Source organism: Gymnogyps californianus, chromosome 1 (genome assembly GCF_018139145.2).
Source record: "Gymnogyps californianus isolate 813 chromosome 1, ASM1813914v2, whole genome shotgun sequence".
NCBI lineage: Eukaryota > Metazoa > Chordata > Aves > Accipitriformes > Cathartidae > Gymnogyps > Gymnogyps californianus.
Genome location: NC_059471.1, coordinates 75,923,245 through 75,941,497, shown reverse-complemented (window position 1 = coordinate 75,941,497; position 18,253 = coordinate 75,923,245). Strand labels below are relative to the sequence as shown.

Genomic DNA, 18,253 nt, shown 5'->3' with positions numbered 1-18,253 from the left:
CCATGCGTACTGTAAGAGATCTGAGGAAACTTCAAGTATGAACAGGCCCATTCTTGACAGTAGTACAATGGCATTCAGGCACCAGAAAATAAAAAAAAAAAATTATTTGTCTCAATAAGTTCATTCTTATTCTTTTTAATATGAGACAAACCCATTATTTTTCCTTAAAAAAATTAAAATGTAACTAAAATTTCTTGACTGGAATATTTCAATTATATTCTTAAAATAGAAGATATTCAATAAGGACAATTTACCCAAACAGTTAAAGTCAGCCAAATTTAAGAGCAAATACAATAGCATTTAAAAAAATTACATGTGAAGTATCATTCTCTCTTGGCTGCACTACTGTTTTTGCCAAGAAAAGGAAGAAAGCCTATATATTATTCCAGATTTCCACAGGAATATGCAGCTGCCTGAGCTAAGAAATGCACTTTCAAATTCCTCAGTTTTTCTTGGTTATTTCATTACGTCAGCAACTAATATTATCTCTTCATTTTCAGATGTTATTTTGCTCTCCATCAGCTGAAAGGAAAATAAAAACTTCCATTAGTTTTATACATAAGGTTAGGTTAGCCTCTACTTACTTATGCACAATTCTGAGAGTATTTCAACTTTTGTTGCATATTTTATAGAAATATTTCACTTCTTTGTTTCTTAGCTGATAAGCTTTCCTTAGCTGGACATAACAGTGAAATTTCAGCAACTTGGTAATGCTGACACATGATTTTTGACTGGCATGGAAGTAGGCAGGGAGAACACGTGCTTTTCTCCAAAGCACCATGCAGATTATCACAAAACTTCTCAAATTAATACAAAAAGATTAACTTCACTAAGGTGTGAAAGTATATGACTACAAATTGGCCTGAAGTTTAGCTAACTGAACAGACCATGAGAAACTACTGCACATAACATGAGAAGTTGCTGGACAAGAAAAGGGCACAAGTGAGCTGCTGGTTGGTATGTTGGTCTGGTCAAATGCTGTGTCTGATCACCACAGTCTGTCCTGTTACCTTATAGAATCCTATTTCGAACCATTTTCTGTGTCACCTTGCTTTCTATCCTGTGTGTCTAACTTGCTAGTGAACTTCATTGAAGCTGGACTAGTGGGTGAGTAGGAGAAGGCCTGCACCTGGAGAGACCCAAGGTGAGAGCTGGTGACCTGGTGGGGGGACCCACGGTCCAGACACAGAGATCAGATGTGAGGAACTTGTGAATTTATGGTTATTGTGAATGAAGAGAGTGAGGGTGTGTGCATGTCTCACTGGCAAACTTCAGCCCTGCTCAGCCAGAGGGGAGCAGCAGGACTGGGCTGTCTGCAACCCTATTTATGTGATTGCTGTTGGTGTTGATGTGGTACCAGCAAAGGCACCCATGCTGGTCTTTGTGGCTGGCTGCATTAGTGTCCTCTGTGTATGTGTTTGTGCATGTGTGTGCCTCGTGTTGGGCAAATGCACAGCTCTTGCTGCTGTCTGGACCTACCAATGGCAGCATCAGTCCCTGTACCTGTTAAACGGGAGAAACCCCCTGAGTCTGGAAGAGCACGGCATTTGACTTCCCTTAACAAACTTGCCTGCTGATTTTCTCTTGTAATTCCTCAAAATATGGCAAAGAGGAGTTGTTCTCTGTGTTAAGTTCCTTATCATTTAAAAAATACCTTCAATAGAGTCTTGTATGTATTTCACACATTTAATATAAAATAGAAAGAGAACATACCTCTGTATTTGTATCAGGCAGTCCACGAAATACATGTTTTGGCCCTGGGATTTGGGGAAATGCTGCTTTCCAACAGCCAGTCCTGGAGATCAAAAGGGATGGAATAGAAAAGAAAAATTAAGTAACCATCATGTGTCAAAACCGTTGCACCCTTGAAACAGCTCTTATCTTCCTCTTCCAGGATAGAAAAGAAATGAAAAATATACATCATCTCAGCACAGAATGACCACATATCGGGAAGACACTAAGAATTTGGACGGTAATAGTTTCATTTTTGGTTAAAGATTCACTAGTAATTATTTTCTTCTTTGAAAGGAAAAGGAACTCCCAATTGTCCTGCTTTTTAAGTCACTACAACCAGTGTTGTGTGTGTACACTGCAACCAGGGTGTAAAAATTTTAACAAGTTGGAAGAACAGTATCTTCTCTGAATTACTGTATATTTTTATACAAAGTGTGTGATACAGCAGAATATCCTTTTTCTTTCTGTTTCACTTACATGGTTTGTTTCAAGAAGCAAGCTGCTTTGCTTATGTGCTTTCAGATACATTTAGTTTGCTAGGACAATTCTAGTGAACATTGCAAAATCTTTACCGGTAAGTACAATCAACCTGTGTGTTTGCAATAAAGTCAGCAGTTCAAGAAATCAGAAAACCTATTGCATAGACAGTCTACATTACAAAAATTCAGAGCAGCTGTACTGTTAATATAAGTAATTGCATATAATTGCTCTCCTTGCCATGTTGGCAGAAGAGGCCCTGGAAAAAGTTGCGTGGATCAGCCGGGGAGGGACTTTGGGCATCACCATTATAGTACTTGCCTCAGGATCGCTCATTTGGATTGATTTCTACTACAGCGTGAGTGAAAAAGTTTTATCTATATGTCCTGGTTTCTGCTGGGACAGAGTTAACTCTCTTCTTAGTAGCTGGTACAGTGCTGTGTTTTGGATTTAGTGTGAGAATAATGTTGACAACATGCCGATGTTTTGGTTGTTCCTAAGTAGCGCTTATCTTGAGGATTTTTTGTTTCCCATGCTCTGCCAGCAAGCAGGTGTGCAAGAAGCTGGGAGGGAGCATAGCCAGGACAGCTGACCCGAACTAGCCAGAAGGGTATTCCATACCATAGAACATCATGCCCAGTATATAAACAGGGGGTGTTGGCCGGGAGGGTCGGATCGCTGCTCTGGCATGGGTCAGCGGGTGGTGAGCAATTGCATTATGCATCACTGTTTTTATTTCTTTTTATTCCCCTCTTCTTTTTTTTGTTATATTCCTTTTCATTACTATTATTATTATTATTGTTAGTATCATATTTTATTTTAGTTATTAAACCATTATTATCTCAACCCACGAGTTTTACCTTCTTTCCCGATTCTCCTCACCATCCCACTGGGAGTGGGGGGGAAGTGAAGGAGCAGCTGGGTGGTGCTTAGCTGCTGGCTGGGGTTAAACCATGACACTATACTACAGAGACACCTCTACCTTATTTGTTTAAGAACTGCAGATGTTTCACACACCCACAGAAAATAAAATCAATGCATAAATTAAGTTTACCTTTTGCAGAACAAAATTGTGATGATTGCCACTAAGAGTGTCGCAACTGCTACCACAAGTAAAATCCATACTGAAGAAGAAATAATTTCTTCATTTCCTGAAAGAGAAAAAGTCATAAAGTATTATTGTTAATAAAGAGGAATAGATGCACAGCTTTGTCAGACACCTACTCTGGTGACTGACTGCTGAATGTCAGTCTGAAAGGTTTCTCTTGGAATAAAAATCAACTCTTTAATTTAGCACCTTAGCGGTAATGTCTGCTGGGAAGTGTTGACATTGAGCCTATTTGTCCATCCCCTGCAGTATAGCAGGTACCCACTTCAGTTCCAAATGTGTAACTTTTTATATTGATTTCCAGTCTTAGAGTGTTAAGAGATGTATTAATTCTCTTCCTCATCTTCTTCTCAGTAATGTGGAGGGTAACAATATGTTTGCCAATCCTTTATATATCTGTGTGTCCGTAGGTGCACAGCAATGTGTGAGGTAGACAGGACATCACCGGGGGAAGAGTAGCCCAAGGCATGGATTCGTTCTTACCAAACTCAACAGGTGCACTCCACTCCCCCCAGGCCGGGCTCACGAGGCAGGCACTGCCAGCTGCTCTCATTTTCAAGAGGTACTTCTTTCTCGTATTGGATCTTTGAAATGTGTGACTACTCCCCCCTTCCTAAAAACAAAGCAAAACCGAGTTGTTTTTCTTTATTGCATGTCTAGGTGTTGATAATATGCAAGTTCCATTTACCAGTGAAACTTTTACAAGGCTAGGAGAACATTGCTTGTTAAAGTAGACTGCTGTTACAAGACAAAAAATAAACATATACATGTTTATTATGTATATAATATGTACGTATCTGTGTATCTCCTTTAAAAAATAACCTGTCATTCAATAAACTTTTTATGTTTAGAAGCTTTTTGTCTTTTAAACTATATCCTGTAATTTATTGCCATATTGTCTGATCTATTGATGGTTTCCCTTGGCACATTGACAGAGGCAGAAAAATATGTTGAATTGTCTCATTTCAATACCGCTAGAATTGAGTGATTTGAGGAATAAACAGTTTGCATGCACCTCACCTTCCTCAGCCTTTGCATTATGACTTTTCAGGAAAAGCATAACTTTCCAGCCAAACCTGTAAAATAAGTAGAAGACTGCAATACTTAGTGTTACTAGAATTTACTGAAACACGCTTGCTCTTGGAGACTTTCAGGATAGAAGTGGCATGTGCAAGCTGCACTGATTAGAAGGAGGTGCAGGATACCTGGAGGACAGCCTCTCTCCCAAAGGGCTTTTGTGATCTTTGTTTTTCATAAACAAAACTAAAGTCCTAGGAGGTGTTTTCTCTGTGTCTCTTTTCTCTGCTGTCACTGATGTGTAACTTCAAATTCTGTTCCAAATATTTGAGGGGGAGAGTGGACAATATAATGTAAAATGGAAGGTGTTTCAAAATACTTACAGAACAGTAATAAAATTCTGCCCTTGAATGTATAATAAATGACATATGTCGTGATGATTTAGCAGTTTGACACATCCATGAAATTTATAACTAAGGATCCAATAAAGCATAGGACATTGAACACATACTGATTTAAAGGCATTTGCATACTATTTACTTTTTACAAATGACTATGAAACTAACATGTATTGCTGATTAATAGAGCAAGCAGACTTACTTGTATAGAAGTATATTTGGTTTTTCCCTCAGGATTATCCTGTAAATTGAGAAAAAAACTTTATTTTTATGATTGCTTATTTTGTGTTTAGATAAGTCATATTTATCTGCTGTCCCCTTTTTCTGCATTACTTGTTCTTATCTACTTGACAGTTTGTTCGGAAGAACTAGTAATTTATCTAGCATTTAGTGTCTAACACATAAATCATCTACAGTGCCAAATTTATATAGTAACTAATTCTTCTGTGGAAAAGTATTTGTTTTACTTACCACCAGAGCTGAGAAATAAATTTTATTTCGGATTGGTGATTAAACTAAAGCACAAGCAGACCAGACCTGAATGAAAACTGTAACTTTATTCTTACACACACCAGGGGAAAAAAAAAAAAAAGAAAAAAAATCTGTGAAATAAACTTTTTCGTTTACATCTAGTGTTTATATTTTACAATAAATGTCACTATATTTAATTGTAAATACTATGTAAACATTGTTTCCTTTTCCCTCAGATGAAAATATTCAGGACTGACAAAACACAGATGTTTTAGGCTGCCCTCCAACTACATTTTTGATAGAATAAAATTCACTCATCTCTTCTGAACAGCCATAATGTCTACCATGTAATGTAGTGACCACCCACAACTAATGACTGCAGACTGTATCATCTCCATTAACCTGCCAGTTATGTATTTTCTTAATTATTTTGCATTCTGTATTATTCCATTTTAAAACAAAATGAAATTAATCCAAACTTGTTTTATCAAATAACTGCATGCATGCTCATGTGGCACCTGAACATGAGTTTGCAAGGCATGCTGCTGTACAGGACAGCTTCTAGAATTCGTAAACAAGCTAGCTTAAGCACAGGGATCAATCTAGGAGAAAGTGCAACAATGTAGTCTGCCTTTTTTTGCGTTTATACTAAAACAATATCGAGAAATGAAAACAATGAGGTCATGGAAGACTTCAGAAAGTGAGGTTCCAAAGGGACTGCTGGTCTTTTGCAAATTTTGGAAGAAGAGATGTATTAAAGGACACTGCGTTTAAAAAAATGAAGGAGAAAATGTGTTTGATAGTTAAAAGAGACTTCCCTCCTGCAGCGGATGGTGGCATCAATCTACTGACCTGACCTGAAGGAGGTCTGTTGCTTGCCAGGGGCCAGGATCCAGGATGCTGCAGAAGGACTGCCAGACTTGTCTGGCCATTGAACTATTACCCCTTCCTGCTCTTCTGTGTGGGCACCAATGATATGGGCGGTGTAACCTGGATGGTTTCAAGGGTGATTGCAGAGCACTGGGGGGATGGTGAAGGGCAGGAAGTCCAGATGTTGTCTCTTCAGTCCTTCCAGTGAGAGGGAAAGGCTTGAGCAGAATTGCACTCATCCACCAGGTCAACATCTGTCTGGGTGGCTGGTGTCACAGGCAGGGCTTTGGCTTCTATGACCTTGGGACCCTTTTTGAGAAACAGGGGCTACTGAGCAGGCATGGGATGCATCTCATCGAGTGGGGTGAGAGTGTCCTTGCAAACAAGCTTGCTAACCTCGTCCTTGTGCTCTATGTAAAGGAATGCCTTGAATACATAGAGCTCTGTCTTGGGACAAATGATGAACCAGAAAGAGAGCTTGTGAGTAGGCATCAGAGGACAGACCAACACAGGTGACAACGTAGTAGGTGTTTGTTCCAGATCTCCCAATCAAGAAAAGGAAGCAGATGAGACCCTTTCCAGGCAGCTTGAGAAAGCCTCACAGCCACTGGCCTTGGTACTCAAGGGAAACTGCCCTGGAGGGCAAAGTTGCTGGCTGATCTACAAGGACAGCTTCCTCAGAGCACGAGAATGGTCCATTCCAGTGTGTAGAAAATGGAGCAAGTGTGCCAGGTGAGCATGGCAGGACATGAAGCTTGAGTCTGAGCTCAGAGACAAAAAGGAAGTACGCAGAAGGTAGAAGAAGGGATTTGGGAGGAATACAAAGACATCATCTGCACATGCAGGAATGTAGTCAGGAAAGCCAAAGCTCAGTGTGCTAGTTTTGGTTGGGATAGAGTTAATTTTCTTCACAGTGGGTACGATGGAGATATGTTTTGCATTTATGCTGAGAACACTGTTGATAATTCAGGGATGTTTTCGTTATTGCTGAGCAGTGCTTACACAGAGTCAAGGCCTTTTCTGCTTCTCACCCCACCCCACCAGCAAGTAGGCTGGGGGTGCACAAGAAGTTGGGAGGGGACACAGCCAGGACAGCTGACCCCAACTGACCAAAGGGATATCCCGTACCACATGATATCATGCTCAGCATATAAAGCTGGGAGAAGAAGAAGGAAGAGGGGGACGTTTGGAGTGATGGCATTTGTCTTCCCAAGTAACCATTACGCATGATGGAGCCCTGTTTTCCTGGAGATGGCTGAACACCTGCCTGCCGATGGGAAGTAGTGAGTGAATTCCTTGTTTTGCTTTGCTTGCACGTGAAGCTTTTGCTTTGCCTATTAAACTGTCTTTATCTCAACCCATGAGTTTTCTCACTTTTACTCTTCTGATTCTCTCCCCCATCCCACCAGAGGGGGAGTGAGCGAGCAGCTGGGTGGTGCTTAGTTGCCGGCTGGGATTAAACCACGACACTCAGATGGAGTTGAGACTAGTGAGGGAGGTGAACACAAGAAAGGTTTTTATGAGTGCACTGGCAACAAAAGGGAGGTTAAGGAGAATGCAGGCCTGTTGCTCGCTGAGTTGGGGGACCCTAGTGACAAGAGATATGGGAAAGGCTAAGGTATTTGGTGCATTTTTAGCTCAATTTTCACTGGCAAAGTTTGCCTTCAGGTTTCCCAGGTATCCTGATCTATAAAGCTTTAACTTAAAATGTTGCTGAAGAAGAAACCAAGAGTCTCAGCAAATTCAGTTTATCGGTGTCAGACATGAAAAAATGTGATTGAAATTATGTTACTCATGGTGTTATCCTTTTTTTGTTTGCTCCCAATGCAAGTAATTTCCATTTGTGAAAATAAAGTTTAAAGGCTGACTATATATGTTGGTCATAGTGTATTAGTAAAACAATGTATGTTTATACCTGGCAGTGGTAAACCAATAAATCTTGCAATACAGTAGTTGCTGGACTTTGACATAATTAGTAACATGAAACTTGCTAATGATTATTAAAAAATTGCTAGGCAATTCAGACTACGTGTGAATTGATTATTCTTTATAAACCGAATGTTAGGCATATTAAAAGATGTTAAGAAGTATGTATTGCTTTACTGCAATCCACTTTTATTCCAATGTCACACAGTTTTCTATAAGCTTTCTCTGCTGCAACAGCCAAAGGATTCAGAGAAGTAATGCAGTTTCGTAGCAGTTAGCTGGGCTTGCAAGAAAACTCATCCATGAAATAGCAAGCCCGATCCAGACTAAGAAGTTCCACATAGCAGAAATCTAGGGAATGCCTTCAATCAGCCACGAAGTGGCCAAATCTGCTTGTAGAACAGGCAGGTTTTATCGTTTGTAGTCACTATCTGCCACCCTGTGGTCATTTGACGCAATTCTGCCACAGTTACAGTAGTTTAGGTCTACTCCTCTTACAGCAGAACACAGCAATCTCACTCCTTCCCTATTGCTGCAAAAAGACTCGTAAAGCCAAGGTCTGAATTTGACTTTCAGTAGCTTAAATCATTCCTTCAGTAACCTGTGCTTATTCACACTGCCTTTCTGCTTTCTCTCATATTTATTTTCCTTTTATTTAACATTATACAGCTTCAACTTTTGGACCAACAGGTGTGTTGCTTATATTTGATATCTGGATAAGCTATTTACACTTCATATCTAGAGAAATTTCATTCACCTTCATCAACTCATACTTGTTAAGTGGATGCACCTTTCTCTATTCAGCCCAGCTCTGCCCTTTCACAGAGATGCAGTCACCCCTGGAAGGGCTCCAATCCAGAACAGCTCCAACAGGTCTTAGTGAAAGAAGTGGCTTTTCTGAGTTTTGTCACAGCCAAAGCTGTGATATGTTCAAGTCTTGATTAACCATGCTTCTCCTCTTAGTCCCACACACAGTCATCCAGTGTATCTCCAGCAATATCTCACTCGGGGGAACAGGGATAAAAAAAATGGGGCAGTATGGCATAACAGGGTGCCTGAAAGGCACAACCACAAAGCTATATGGTGCTACGTATGAGGAAGGCTACACCATACAAGAGAAACTGATTTTCTTTTCACCCATGTGTGTTGGTAAATGCAAACATATGTATTAATGTTAAAAGTAAGTGAAGAAATTCCTCTTACCTTATACTTTATGTCGATTTCATATTTAAAACACTTGTCTTTGTTAGAATGACTTATTTGGGGTTGTTGCCATTGAATTATGCAATCATTTTTAATTTCATAACAGTTGACAGTGATATTTGATGGAGGCATGAGCTTTTCTGAAATGATACAACCAAGAATTCAAATAATTAAAATCACTTGATCTCTTTTTACTTTGATAAAAGAGACTGCAATTGCAAGTAACACCGCTACTAAGAAAGATACTCATTGGTATCTATTTTTCTGAGGAACTCTGTTAGAAAGACCAAAGTTCTTTAAATCCTGTCCCCAGAAAAAACAGGGACTAAGCCAGGGAACACGACTTAGGAGCATACAAATATACAAGCTCCCTCCATTTATTTTCTAGATGAATAAGGTAGAGTCCTGTCTTCTTTTTATAAGGATGTTTTTTACTGCAGAAGAACAAGCTGATGCTAACCGTAATGTAAGAAATCCAAAGGTCATTTCTTTCTTCAAGCCTCCTCACACAATGCTTCTGTGACATGAAGGTGTTGCTTGCTTGGTGTTGTAAACTATAGAGTTTATTCCCCCCTTCCAAAAAATTAGCCATAAAAATTTAAGAAAGACACTTCAGTTTTAAGAATCTAGCCAACTTCTTCACATATCTCCCCTAATTTCACAGATGTGAGCAAAAATGTGAGGACCTTTATATATCGATCATCGCCAAGGACTTGATTATTGTAACAGCAAAAGACAGTCGCTCATGACAGAAAGGGTGATAAAAGGCTGACAGAGGAAAGCTTAGTTTCAGCTAGACTACTACTTTACATCAGTCTTTAGAGACAGACTTGGTCTATTTGTGATGGGCTATTTAGTCAAAGAACAGTCTTGTTTCATCTGCCATGAGTGATATTACAGCTTAATTCCTTCTCCTTATAGAATGAAGTATTGTTTGTCCAATTTTTTGGAGAAAATACCAAAAACGGTGGGACTTTGCCAAAAAGGCTTTGCCACAGTAAAAGTAATTGCACAGGATGCTTCCAAGTAGAGCACCACATCTGACAGATAGTATGAAAACCTGGGGTATTTTGTACACTTATTCATTTATTTAATCAAGGGTATGGCGTCAGTGTATGCCATCCCCATTCACAATGAGAAGCAGAAATCAGTGCTCAGATAAACTTCTGAAAAGTCTCCTCTGTTGAAAGGTCTTTGGCCATCATTGAAAGGACAGCAGGGGGAAGTACAATCTCTTAATTCTTGTGGACCTTGCTGGAGAAAAAACTAAAACCAATAAGGGTAGATTGCTAAATAATCTGAGGGAGGCTGCAGCTGTGGAGCTTTCTTGCTTAATTTCCCTCATTGCTTTTTTGCTTGGGCAATAGGTTTTCTTGAAGAGGCCACAGTCTCTTACTTTTGACTCTAGGTGAGACAGGGTACTTAGTTCCTTCTCACGGATAAATGGTCTACTACCTTCACGCAATAATGAAAATAAAGCAGAAAGAAATTATTGACTTACCAATTTTATACAGGTGAATGTACTCATCATAGAACTGGATCACGGAGTCTTTGCTAGACCCGTTCACCAGGAAGTAAGCTTTTTTGATCTCTATCCTCACATTTTGGAATCTACATCCCGTGTTTCTGCCATTTTCATCTTTAATGTAAAGCTCACATTCCATCTCCTCGTCATCTCTGTATATAGCAAGGTATTTCAGTTAACCGTGGGCAGTGTGATGTGTCGAATGAGAATTCAGACTTCCCTAGACTCAAGCAGACCTACTTACCTCGAGTTCTGCCAGTAGAGAAAATATTGGGTATCTCCTGGAGCATCCCTGCCTGCCTGCCAAGTGCAGTTCATGAGGGAAACGTTATAAATCACACAGGAGAAGTTTTCAATGGCTGACCCATTCATGCCTGCAAACACAGGAATATCCATGATGAGGAAAACTTGTGTGACTGCTCCAAGCTGGAGGATCATGGCACACGCTTAGATATGTTGGACACCTGCAACTCCAGCTGGTTACTGCTTGGGTTAGGAATGACTTGCTTCATTTTGGGTAGTAACACTGGAAGATATTTGCACTGACAGATTCAATGAAGAATTTGTCACGGATAAATCCTCCAAAGATATAATTATAACTGCATCTGATAGAACAAGTCTCAGGGGAGCCTACACTGCTCTAGTACAGGCTGACACGTCAAGTGGTTACCCCTGTGCTTTGAATTGTTCCTATTCAAAAGCAGACACTTGTGCCACAATGCCACAAAGTGAAACATTTTCCTGTCATCCTTCAGTACCCTGCTGTAGCATTTCTAGTTGAAGTATGTTCTTCGGCACCCTGTTAAATGAGTGGAGAGCATGAGGATCTTCCCTGTGGACTCCAGAGAGGGAGAGAAACCTAAGTGCAGAGCTGTGAAGTTTTTCAAGACTTCAGGGAGGTGTAGATGTAAACTTGTGAGGTGTTTGTGCTCTGCAGCGATACCTTCTTCTACCTGGGATTAACATGAGGAATCTTCTCCTGATCATGAACATATCAATTCACTCCTTAACGCCCACCCCCAACAAAACCCAATAAGGAGACTAGACATACCTTTTAAAAGGAAGGATGATTTATCCATCCTTTGGTAAGGAATCAGCAAATACTTTGAGCTTGATGAGGCCGGAAGTGGTGCCATTTTGTATATGCCAACTCCATGTTGCTTAAATGAGCAGATCTTGTACCTCATTCTCTTAACAGTATCATATAAAGAGGAGCAAATTCTCTCAGACCTTTCATTATTGTGGATGGGACATTGCAAAGTGTTGGGCATTACACCATGAGTTACACCATGACAAAATTCAAGGTGTCACAGATTTCTCAAGGAAGAATTTCAAAACTACACTCACAAACCTGTTGCACTTGGATTTGTAATAGCATTTTAAAGACATTCAAATGTGGTCAATAAAATATTAGCACAAACAATTAAAAGAGAATTGGCAATTAAAAAGATGGCACCAAGCAAGATGGCAACTGAGGACTAAAAAATTGCTGAGCTAGTTGTAGGAAACTCCTTTTCTTTTCACAGAAACATTGTCATAAGTTTGTGTAACAAGAACCCCTTAATCCTACAGGAAACAAATTAATTAAGGAATGAAGAGTTTCAGTTTTTCTTTTACCCCCAGGCCATTGCAAGTAGACAAATCCTTTCCCAAAGTCTAGCATATTACCTTGAGGAATATATCTGCATATGCTTGAGTATGTGCCATTCATGTTCACTGCTGTGACAGAAAAGCTTGCCCCATTGTGCAGAGGAGGTGCTATTTTTCCAAACATGCACTTCATATTCTCTGCCTGAAAAATGTCATGCACAAGGTTTACTTTTCAGTTTTTTATCTGTTGGTTTACACAGTGCTACTCCCTGTAGAAAGGGCTTAAGCTTGTGCTTGATTTCTAACAGTGGGACCACTACAATAGTGAAGTAGGTACTGATATCTTCCCAGGCTTGAGAACTCTTTTCGTAGAAGTTTTGCGTAATGAACCTTTACCAGTGCAAGGTGAAGAGTTCAGTGCTTCCCTCCAGCAAATCTCATGACAGTGTTAGCAATAGCAGTTCCTCCCCTCCTTCTACCAATAGTCCACCAAATCAATTGAACCGCCTCAAAATAGAGCATATGTGCTTTCATAAGAATCAACAGATGGCTGTAATGTGCTTTACACTCCTTTGAAAGGCAAAGGGAGATACCCCACAAAAGACTGCCTGGGCAAGGAGCTGGCTTGAGGTTCATCTCAACTAACATTAGCTTTCTAAAAACTAGCACCTAATTTGGGCAAGTCATATAGGTGCCTTTATGCAGTGGTGAACAAAGACACAGCGGCATATAAGATGCATGGGATACACTGCCTTCAGGCAGGGGCTGTACCTCTCTGGTAGCTCCTGTCAGAGCTTAGAGGACTATAATTTCAATGCTTAAATAGTTGAAATGAGGGTGACATGAATCTATTCAAATCTGTGATTACTGATACAGGCAATATAACTGCATGGAGTATCAGAGGAGTCCCCAAATGTCAGAATTTTCTAGAAACTGCCTATGGAAACATTAATGTTTGCCATAGATGTGGTATACATCTTGCTTGACACAATAGTGTAGCGTAAAATGCTGCCTCTCTATTCATGCAAAATAGACTGTCAAAACCAGTACCTTCCTGTTACAGTTCCTGTTACTGAAACAACTTTATTTTGGAGATTACCTACCCAATCAGATGCACAAGAAATATTGGCCAAATGGATGGAGACAGCTTTGAGCTCTAGAGGAGGAGAACTTAGCTAAGGCAGGAGTAATATATGTACGGGGAAAAGAATACTCCCAAGAGGACAACTTCATGACTCTCTTGGAAGTATCTGTGCAGCTTGTAGAGACCAGTGAAAGAGAAAACTATTTTGCTTAACAAACATAATAGTTGCAAAATAGGAAATGCTTAGCTTGCTGTCTTCTCTGCATAAGCACTGAAAACAGACTAAATCAGAAGCAGAAGTTGCCTTTTCATAAAGTCATGACATTTCTCAAGTAATCCATTTACACAAGATCTGAGTCCTAGATCTCCTGTCTGCTATCAAAAGTTTCTATTTGAATTGGAGCTGAAGTTTGGATCTGATCTGGAGCTGAATTTGGCAAGGAGTGTGAAAAATAATAATAATGGCTTCTACAGGTACGTTGGTCAGAAAAGAAAGATTAAAGAAAGTGTACTGCCCCTGACAAATAAGACAGGACAACTAGTGACAACTGACACAGAGAAGGCTGAAGTACTCAACAAATTTTTGCCCCAGTGTTCACTGGCAATCACTCTTCCCACATCTCTCAAGTCCCTGAATCTCAAGGCAGGGACTGGGGGAATGAAGTCCCTCCCATCATAAGAGAGGATCAGGCTTGAGACCACCTGAAGAACCTGAGTATACGTAAGTTCATGGGACCCAACGAGATGCATCCTAGGGTCCTGAGGGAATCGGCTGATGTAGTTGCCAAGCCACTCTCCATCATATTTAAAAAGTCATGGCAGTCAGGCGACATACTGGTGACTGGAGAAAAGTGAATATTGTGGCCATTTTTAAAAAGGGTCATAGGGAAGATCCTGGGAACTACTGACCAGTCAGCCTCACCTCCATGCCTGGTAAAATCATGCAACAGATCCTCCTGGGAGTTAAGTTGGAGCATAGAGAAGACAGGGAGGTGATTAGAGACAGCCAACGTGGCGTCACCAAGGGCAAATTGTGCCTGAGTAATCTCGTGCTCCTCTACAATGGAGCGACTACATCAGTTGATAAGGGAAGAGCAACAGATGTCATCTACCTGGATTTCTGTAAGACCTTTGGCATGGTCCACCACAACATTCTTGACTCTAAAACGGAGAGGTATGGGTTTGAGAGATGGGCTGTTAGATGATAAGGAATTGGCTGGATGGGTGCATCCAAAGACTTACAGTAGTCAATGGCTCAATGTCCAAGTGGAACCAGTAACGAGTGGTGTCCCTCAAGTGTCCATACTGGGACAAATACGATGTAATACCTTCATTAATGACATAGAGAGTGGGATTGAGTGCACCCTCAGCAAGTTTGCAGATGACACCAAGCTGAGTGGGGCAGCTGATTCGCTAGAGAGACGGGATGCCATCCAGAGGGACCTTGACAGGCTTGAGGAGTGGGCCCATGTGAGCCTCATGAAGTCAACAAGGCCAAGTGTAAGGTCCTGCACATGGGTTGACGCAATCCTCAATATCAATACAGACTGGGGGATGAATGGATTGAGAGCAACCCTGCAGGGAAGGACTTGAGGATATTGGGGGATGCAAAATTGGACATGAGCTGGCAATGTGTGCTTGCAGCCCAGAAAGCCAATCATATCCTGGGCTGCGTAAAAAGAAGTGTGGCCAGCAGGTCCAGGGAGGTGATCCTCCCCCTCTACGTCCAGGTGAGACACCACCTGGAGTCCTGCATCCAGCTGTGGGGTCCCTGGTACAGGAAAGACATGGATCTGTCAGGGCAGGTCCAGAGGAGGGCCACAAGAATGATCAGAGGGCTGGAACACCTCTCCTCTGAAGAAAGGCTGAGAGAGTTGGGGTTGTTCAGCCTGGAGAAAGGCAGGCTCTGAGGAGACCTTATTGTGGCCTTTCAGTATATAAAGGGGGCTTATAAGAAAGATGGAGAGAGACTTTTTGCCAGGGCCTGTAGTGACAGAACAAGGGGCAATGGTTTTAAACTGAAAGAGGGTAGCTTTATATTGGATTTAAGGAAGAAATTTTTTACAATGAGGGTGGTGGGACACTGGAACAGGTTGCCCAGAGCAGTTGCGGATGCCCCATCATTGGAAGTGTTCAAGGTCAGGTTGGATGTGTCTTTGAGCAACCTGATCTAGTGAAAGATGTCCCTGCTCATGGCAGGGGGGTTGAACTAGGTGATCTTTAAAAGTTCCCTTCCAACCCAAACCATTCTATGATTCTATGAACCTGCTTGGCCCTCAAGAGCCACTCCAGAAATATTGTGTCTTCACAGGCTTCTGTGTCACACCAGTCAGCCCTGAGCAAGCACATCACTGCATCTTCAATGTCCCTGAATGTTTATGTCTTGTTTTTAGGTAAGTCAGTAAGGACCCATGTATCTAATTCAGTCTGTCCTTTGTACTTAAAAATTCTCATCTGCACAGCATGAGATGCCTCTTACCAAAGCTCCTCTGAAACCAGGAAAAGAGACAATCCTACACTTCAGTTCCATCAAGGCCCTGATTCCACAAGAGTCCTCTGAAGGCAAGAATTTCACAAGAAGGGCCAGAGAGGGCAAATATGCCTCAGTACCAAGACAGGTCTCAAGAAGAACTAGAAAGGACTGCTATAACACAGACTATCTTGTTCCTACCAAGGATACTTTTTTCAGTTACTTAAGGATATGAAAGAAAAAGAAGAAAGTTTAATGATTTATCTCTGTTAAAACTTTACATAGCAAATTTACCATTATAGTCTCGGTAAAATCTCCTGCAGTCACTGAACACCAGTCCTCAGTGAAATTCATGCTGCTCATCCAACTCAGTTCCATTTTCCACTGATTCAGCATCAAATTTCTAATAGGTGAGTCTGGCATCTCCACTGCAAATGTCACATAATAGGATTGGTAAGGTGCAGGACTGATTCCCAGATTTTTGGGTGCAGAGGTTACTGCCTAGCACATCTAAGACAGAAGGCAACTTAAGCACAACTACCCGTAATGAGAAGCATGTTACACTCCACCTCGGAGAATTGCCCCATGGAAGTGTTCTACTCACAGTCTGTGCAGTGCCAGCCAACGCACAACTGGGTGATCAGCAACATCCACTGGGTCATGAAGATGAGTGCAAAAGGAGCAACCATCTCTTCCTCCTTGGAGACAGAGAACAGTGAAACTTGCTCAAAGTGAAAGATGCCGGTGTGAACCACTCTCCCCTAAGTTTGTGTAGTCTGACCTTAGCTTATATGCCTGCTTCTACACCATCTGACCAACTCTCAGTTCTGGTGGGAGGAAAGATTAGGTAGACTTCTCAAGCAGTCAATGTTCAAATAAACAGTAACAAAGTTAAAGAAGTTGTCCTTTTCTGTAACAAAACAATTTGTGTGATGATTCGTAAAGCTGGTGATCTTGGGAGCGCTGCATAAACGTTACATACATACATTTGGTGACTGCTATCTTAAGGTCTAAAGATTATTTAGCTATCTGCTGTATACAAAGGTTAGGATGAATAGATGTCAAGCAGGTGGGTAAACAGCTGCAAACAGAAAATATCAAAATGGGTCACAGCAATATCAATCAGCTCAAGGTACCCAATGGTAAATATGATAAGTTTGGTGAGGGCATTAGTTCATGTGCTTTCAAGGATGTTTTTGAGTATATGCTTAAAAGTGGATCCAGGAGCAGTGTCTAACTTCTACAAATTCAGTACCAAACCCAGTAAGAAAATCAAAATTGTGGATAAGACCTCTCTTAGCAGGCAGTAGGTACTTTATTTGCAAAAAACTTCATTCAACTTAGCTCCATGTATTCCTCTGACAGCTTTTTAGATTTTGCCTGGGACATCACCCCTCCATCCCTGGACTTCCTAGAGTCTCAGTGAACACCTCAGCAAACAAAATAGTCGGAAAGACAAAGATGGACCTACCTTCTATTTCAAAACGTCTTTATCTCGTTTATCTTTGTTTCATAGTCTTCAGGCTCAGAGATGACGGAAAGACTTGTATTTTAAATGGTTGTATAGCTATAAATAGGGCTGTCTCCCTTGCCGCTTGTGTTTTGAGGAACTGTTGTACCATCGGAAATGTTGCAAGACATGATGTTCATCACTTCCCTCTTGGTTCGTACCAAATTCATGTTATTGCACAACTCATGATTTCATATACTATGAACAAGCAGTTAGCAGGTTAAATTTTCCTTTCTGTTGTACAGAGTCCACTGGTGCTTGGGAATCCAGTGAGTGCATAAAAATCTGTTCTTTTACAGATATTTCTCTCTAGCTCTAGATAATACTGAGTAGTACAAAGCATCTCCCAACGCAAACCATCTCTAGGGCTGAGAGCAGTGGGGGTTCCCCATGGTGGGTCAGGGCAGGGCCTGGCAGCCAGGGCCTATCCCACCCCCAGCCAGCAGCAAGGCAGCTGGAGGGCACTGGGGCAGCCCCAGCCCTGGGCATTGGGCACCTCCTTGGGGACAGAGACGGGCCAAGGCCAGGCTGGGACATGGGCCCATGGGTGGGCCCAACTCAGCGAGGCCCATGGCTGGGCAGGGCAGGGCTGTGGGGAGCTGGAGACAGGCCCTGCTGCGGCGTTGCTGGGGCAGGGGCTGAATACCCCTGACATGGGGTTCTGGGCCCTGGGCAGTGTGGGGGGAGCCCCGGGGGGCTGGGCAGGGATGGTCTATGGGGGCACTCAGGGAGACGACAATGCAAATTGTAAAAGTTCCTTAAGCCTGTGGAAAAAGAGGATTTCAAATCTTGGATATAAAGTCTTCAAATAAGATATATCACTACCAAAAGTTGTGATCTGGATTAGCTCTCAGTCCATTTCAGTGTCAA

The 18,253-nt window shown here is 41.4% G+C and overlaps 1 protein-coding gene across 1 annotated transcript; it reads right to left on the bottom strand.

Annotated features, from left to right (window-relative positions):
• Nucleotides 1-246: 246 nt before the first annotated feature.
• Nucleotides 247-16,562, bottom strand: LOC127029346 (granulocyte-macrophage colony-stimulating factor receptor subunit alpha-like). The gene is made up of 11 exons (XM_050914924.1): nucleotides 16,478-16,562; nucleotides 16,168-16,301; nucleotides 12,398-12,521; nucleotides 10,974-11,103; nucleotides 10,706-10,881; nucleotides 9,205-9,344; nucleotides 4,937-4,975; nucleotides 3,803-3,932; nucleotides 3,266-3,362; nucleotides 1,714-1,795; nucleotides 247-522 (listed from the first exon to the last, which is right to left on the bottom strand). Exons 1-11 carry the CDS (start codon nucleotides 16,560-16,562, stop codon nucleotides 457-459), a joined length of 1,203 nt encoding a protein of 400 aa, XP_050770881.1. The 3' UTR covers nucleotides 247-456.
• Nucleotides 16,563-18,253: the final 1,691 nt, after the last annotated feature.

Bases quoted from the DNA above. Each gene is read 5' to 3' on its own strand.
- LOC127029346 (XM_050914924.1), bottom strand. From the start codon at position 16,562: ATGGTTGCTCCTTTTGCACTCATCTTCATGACCCAGTGGATGTTGCTG. The intron at 10,882-10,973 runs GTAAGTAGGTCT...TGCTATATACAG, and splicing joins CTCTACTGGCAGAACTCGAG to AGATGACGAGGAGATGGAAT. The intron at 523-1,713 runs GTATGTTCTCTT...TTTTCCTTTCAG, and splicing joins TGCCTGATACAAATACAGAG to CTGATGGAGAGCAAAATAAC.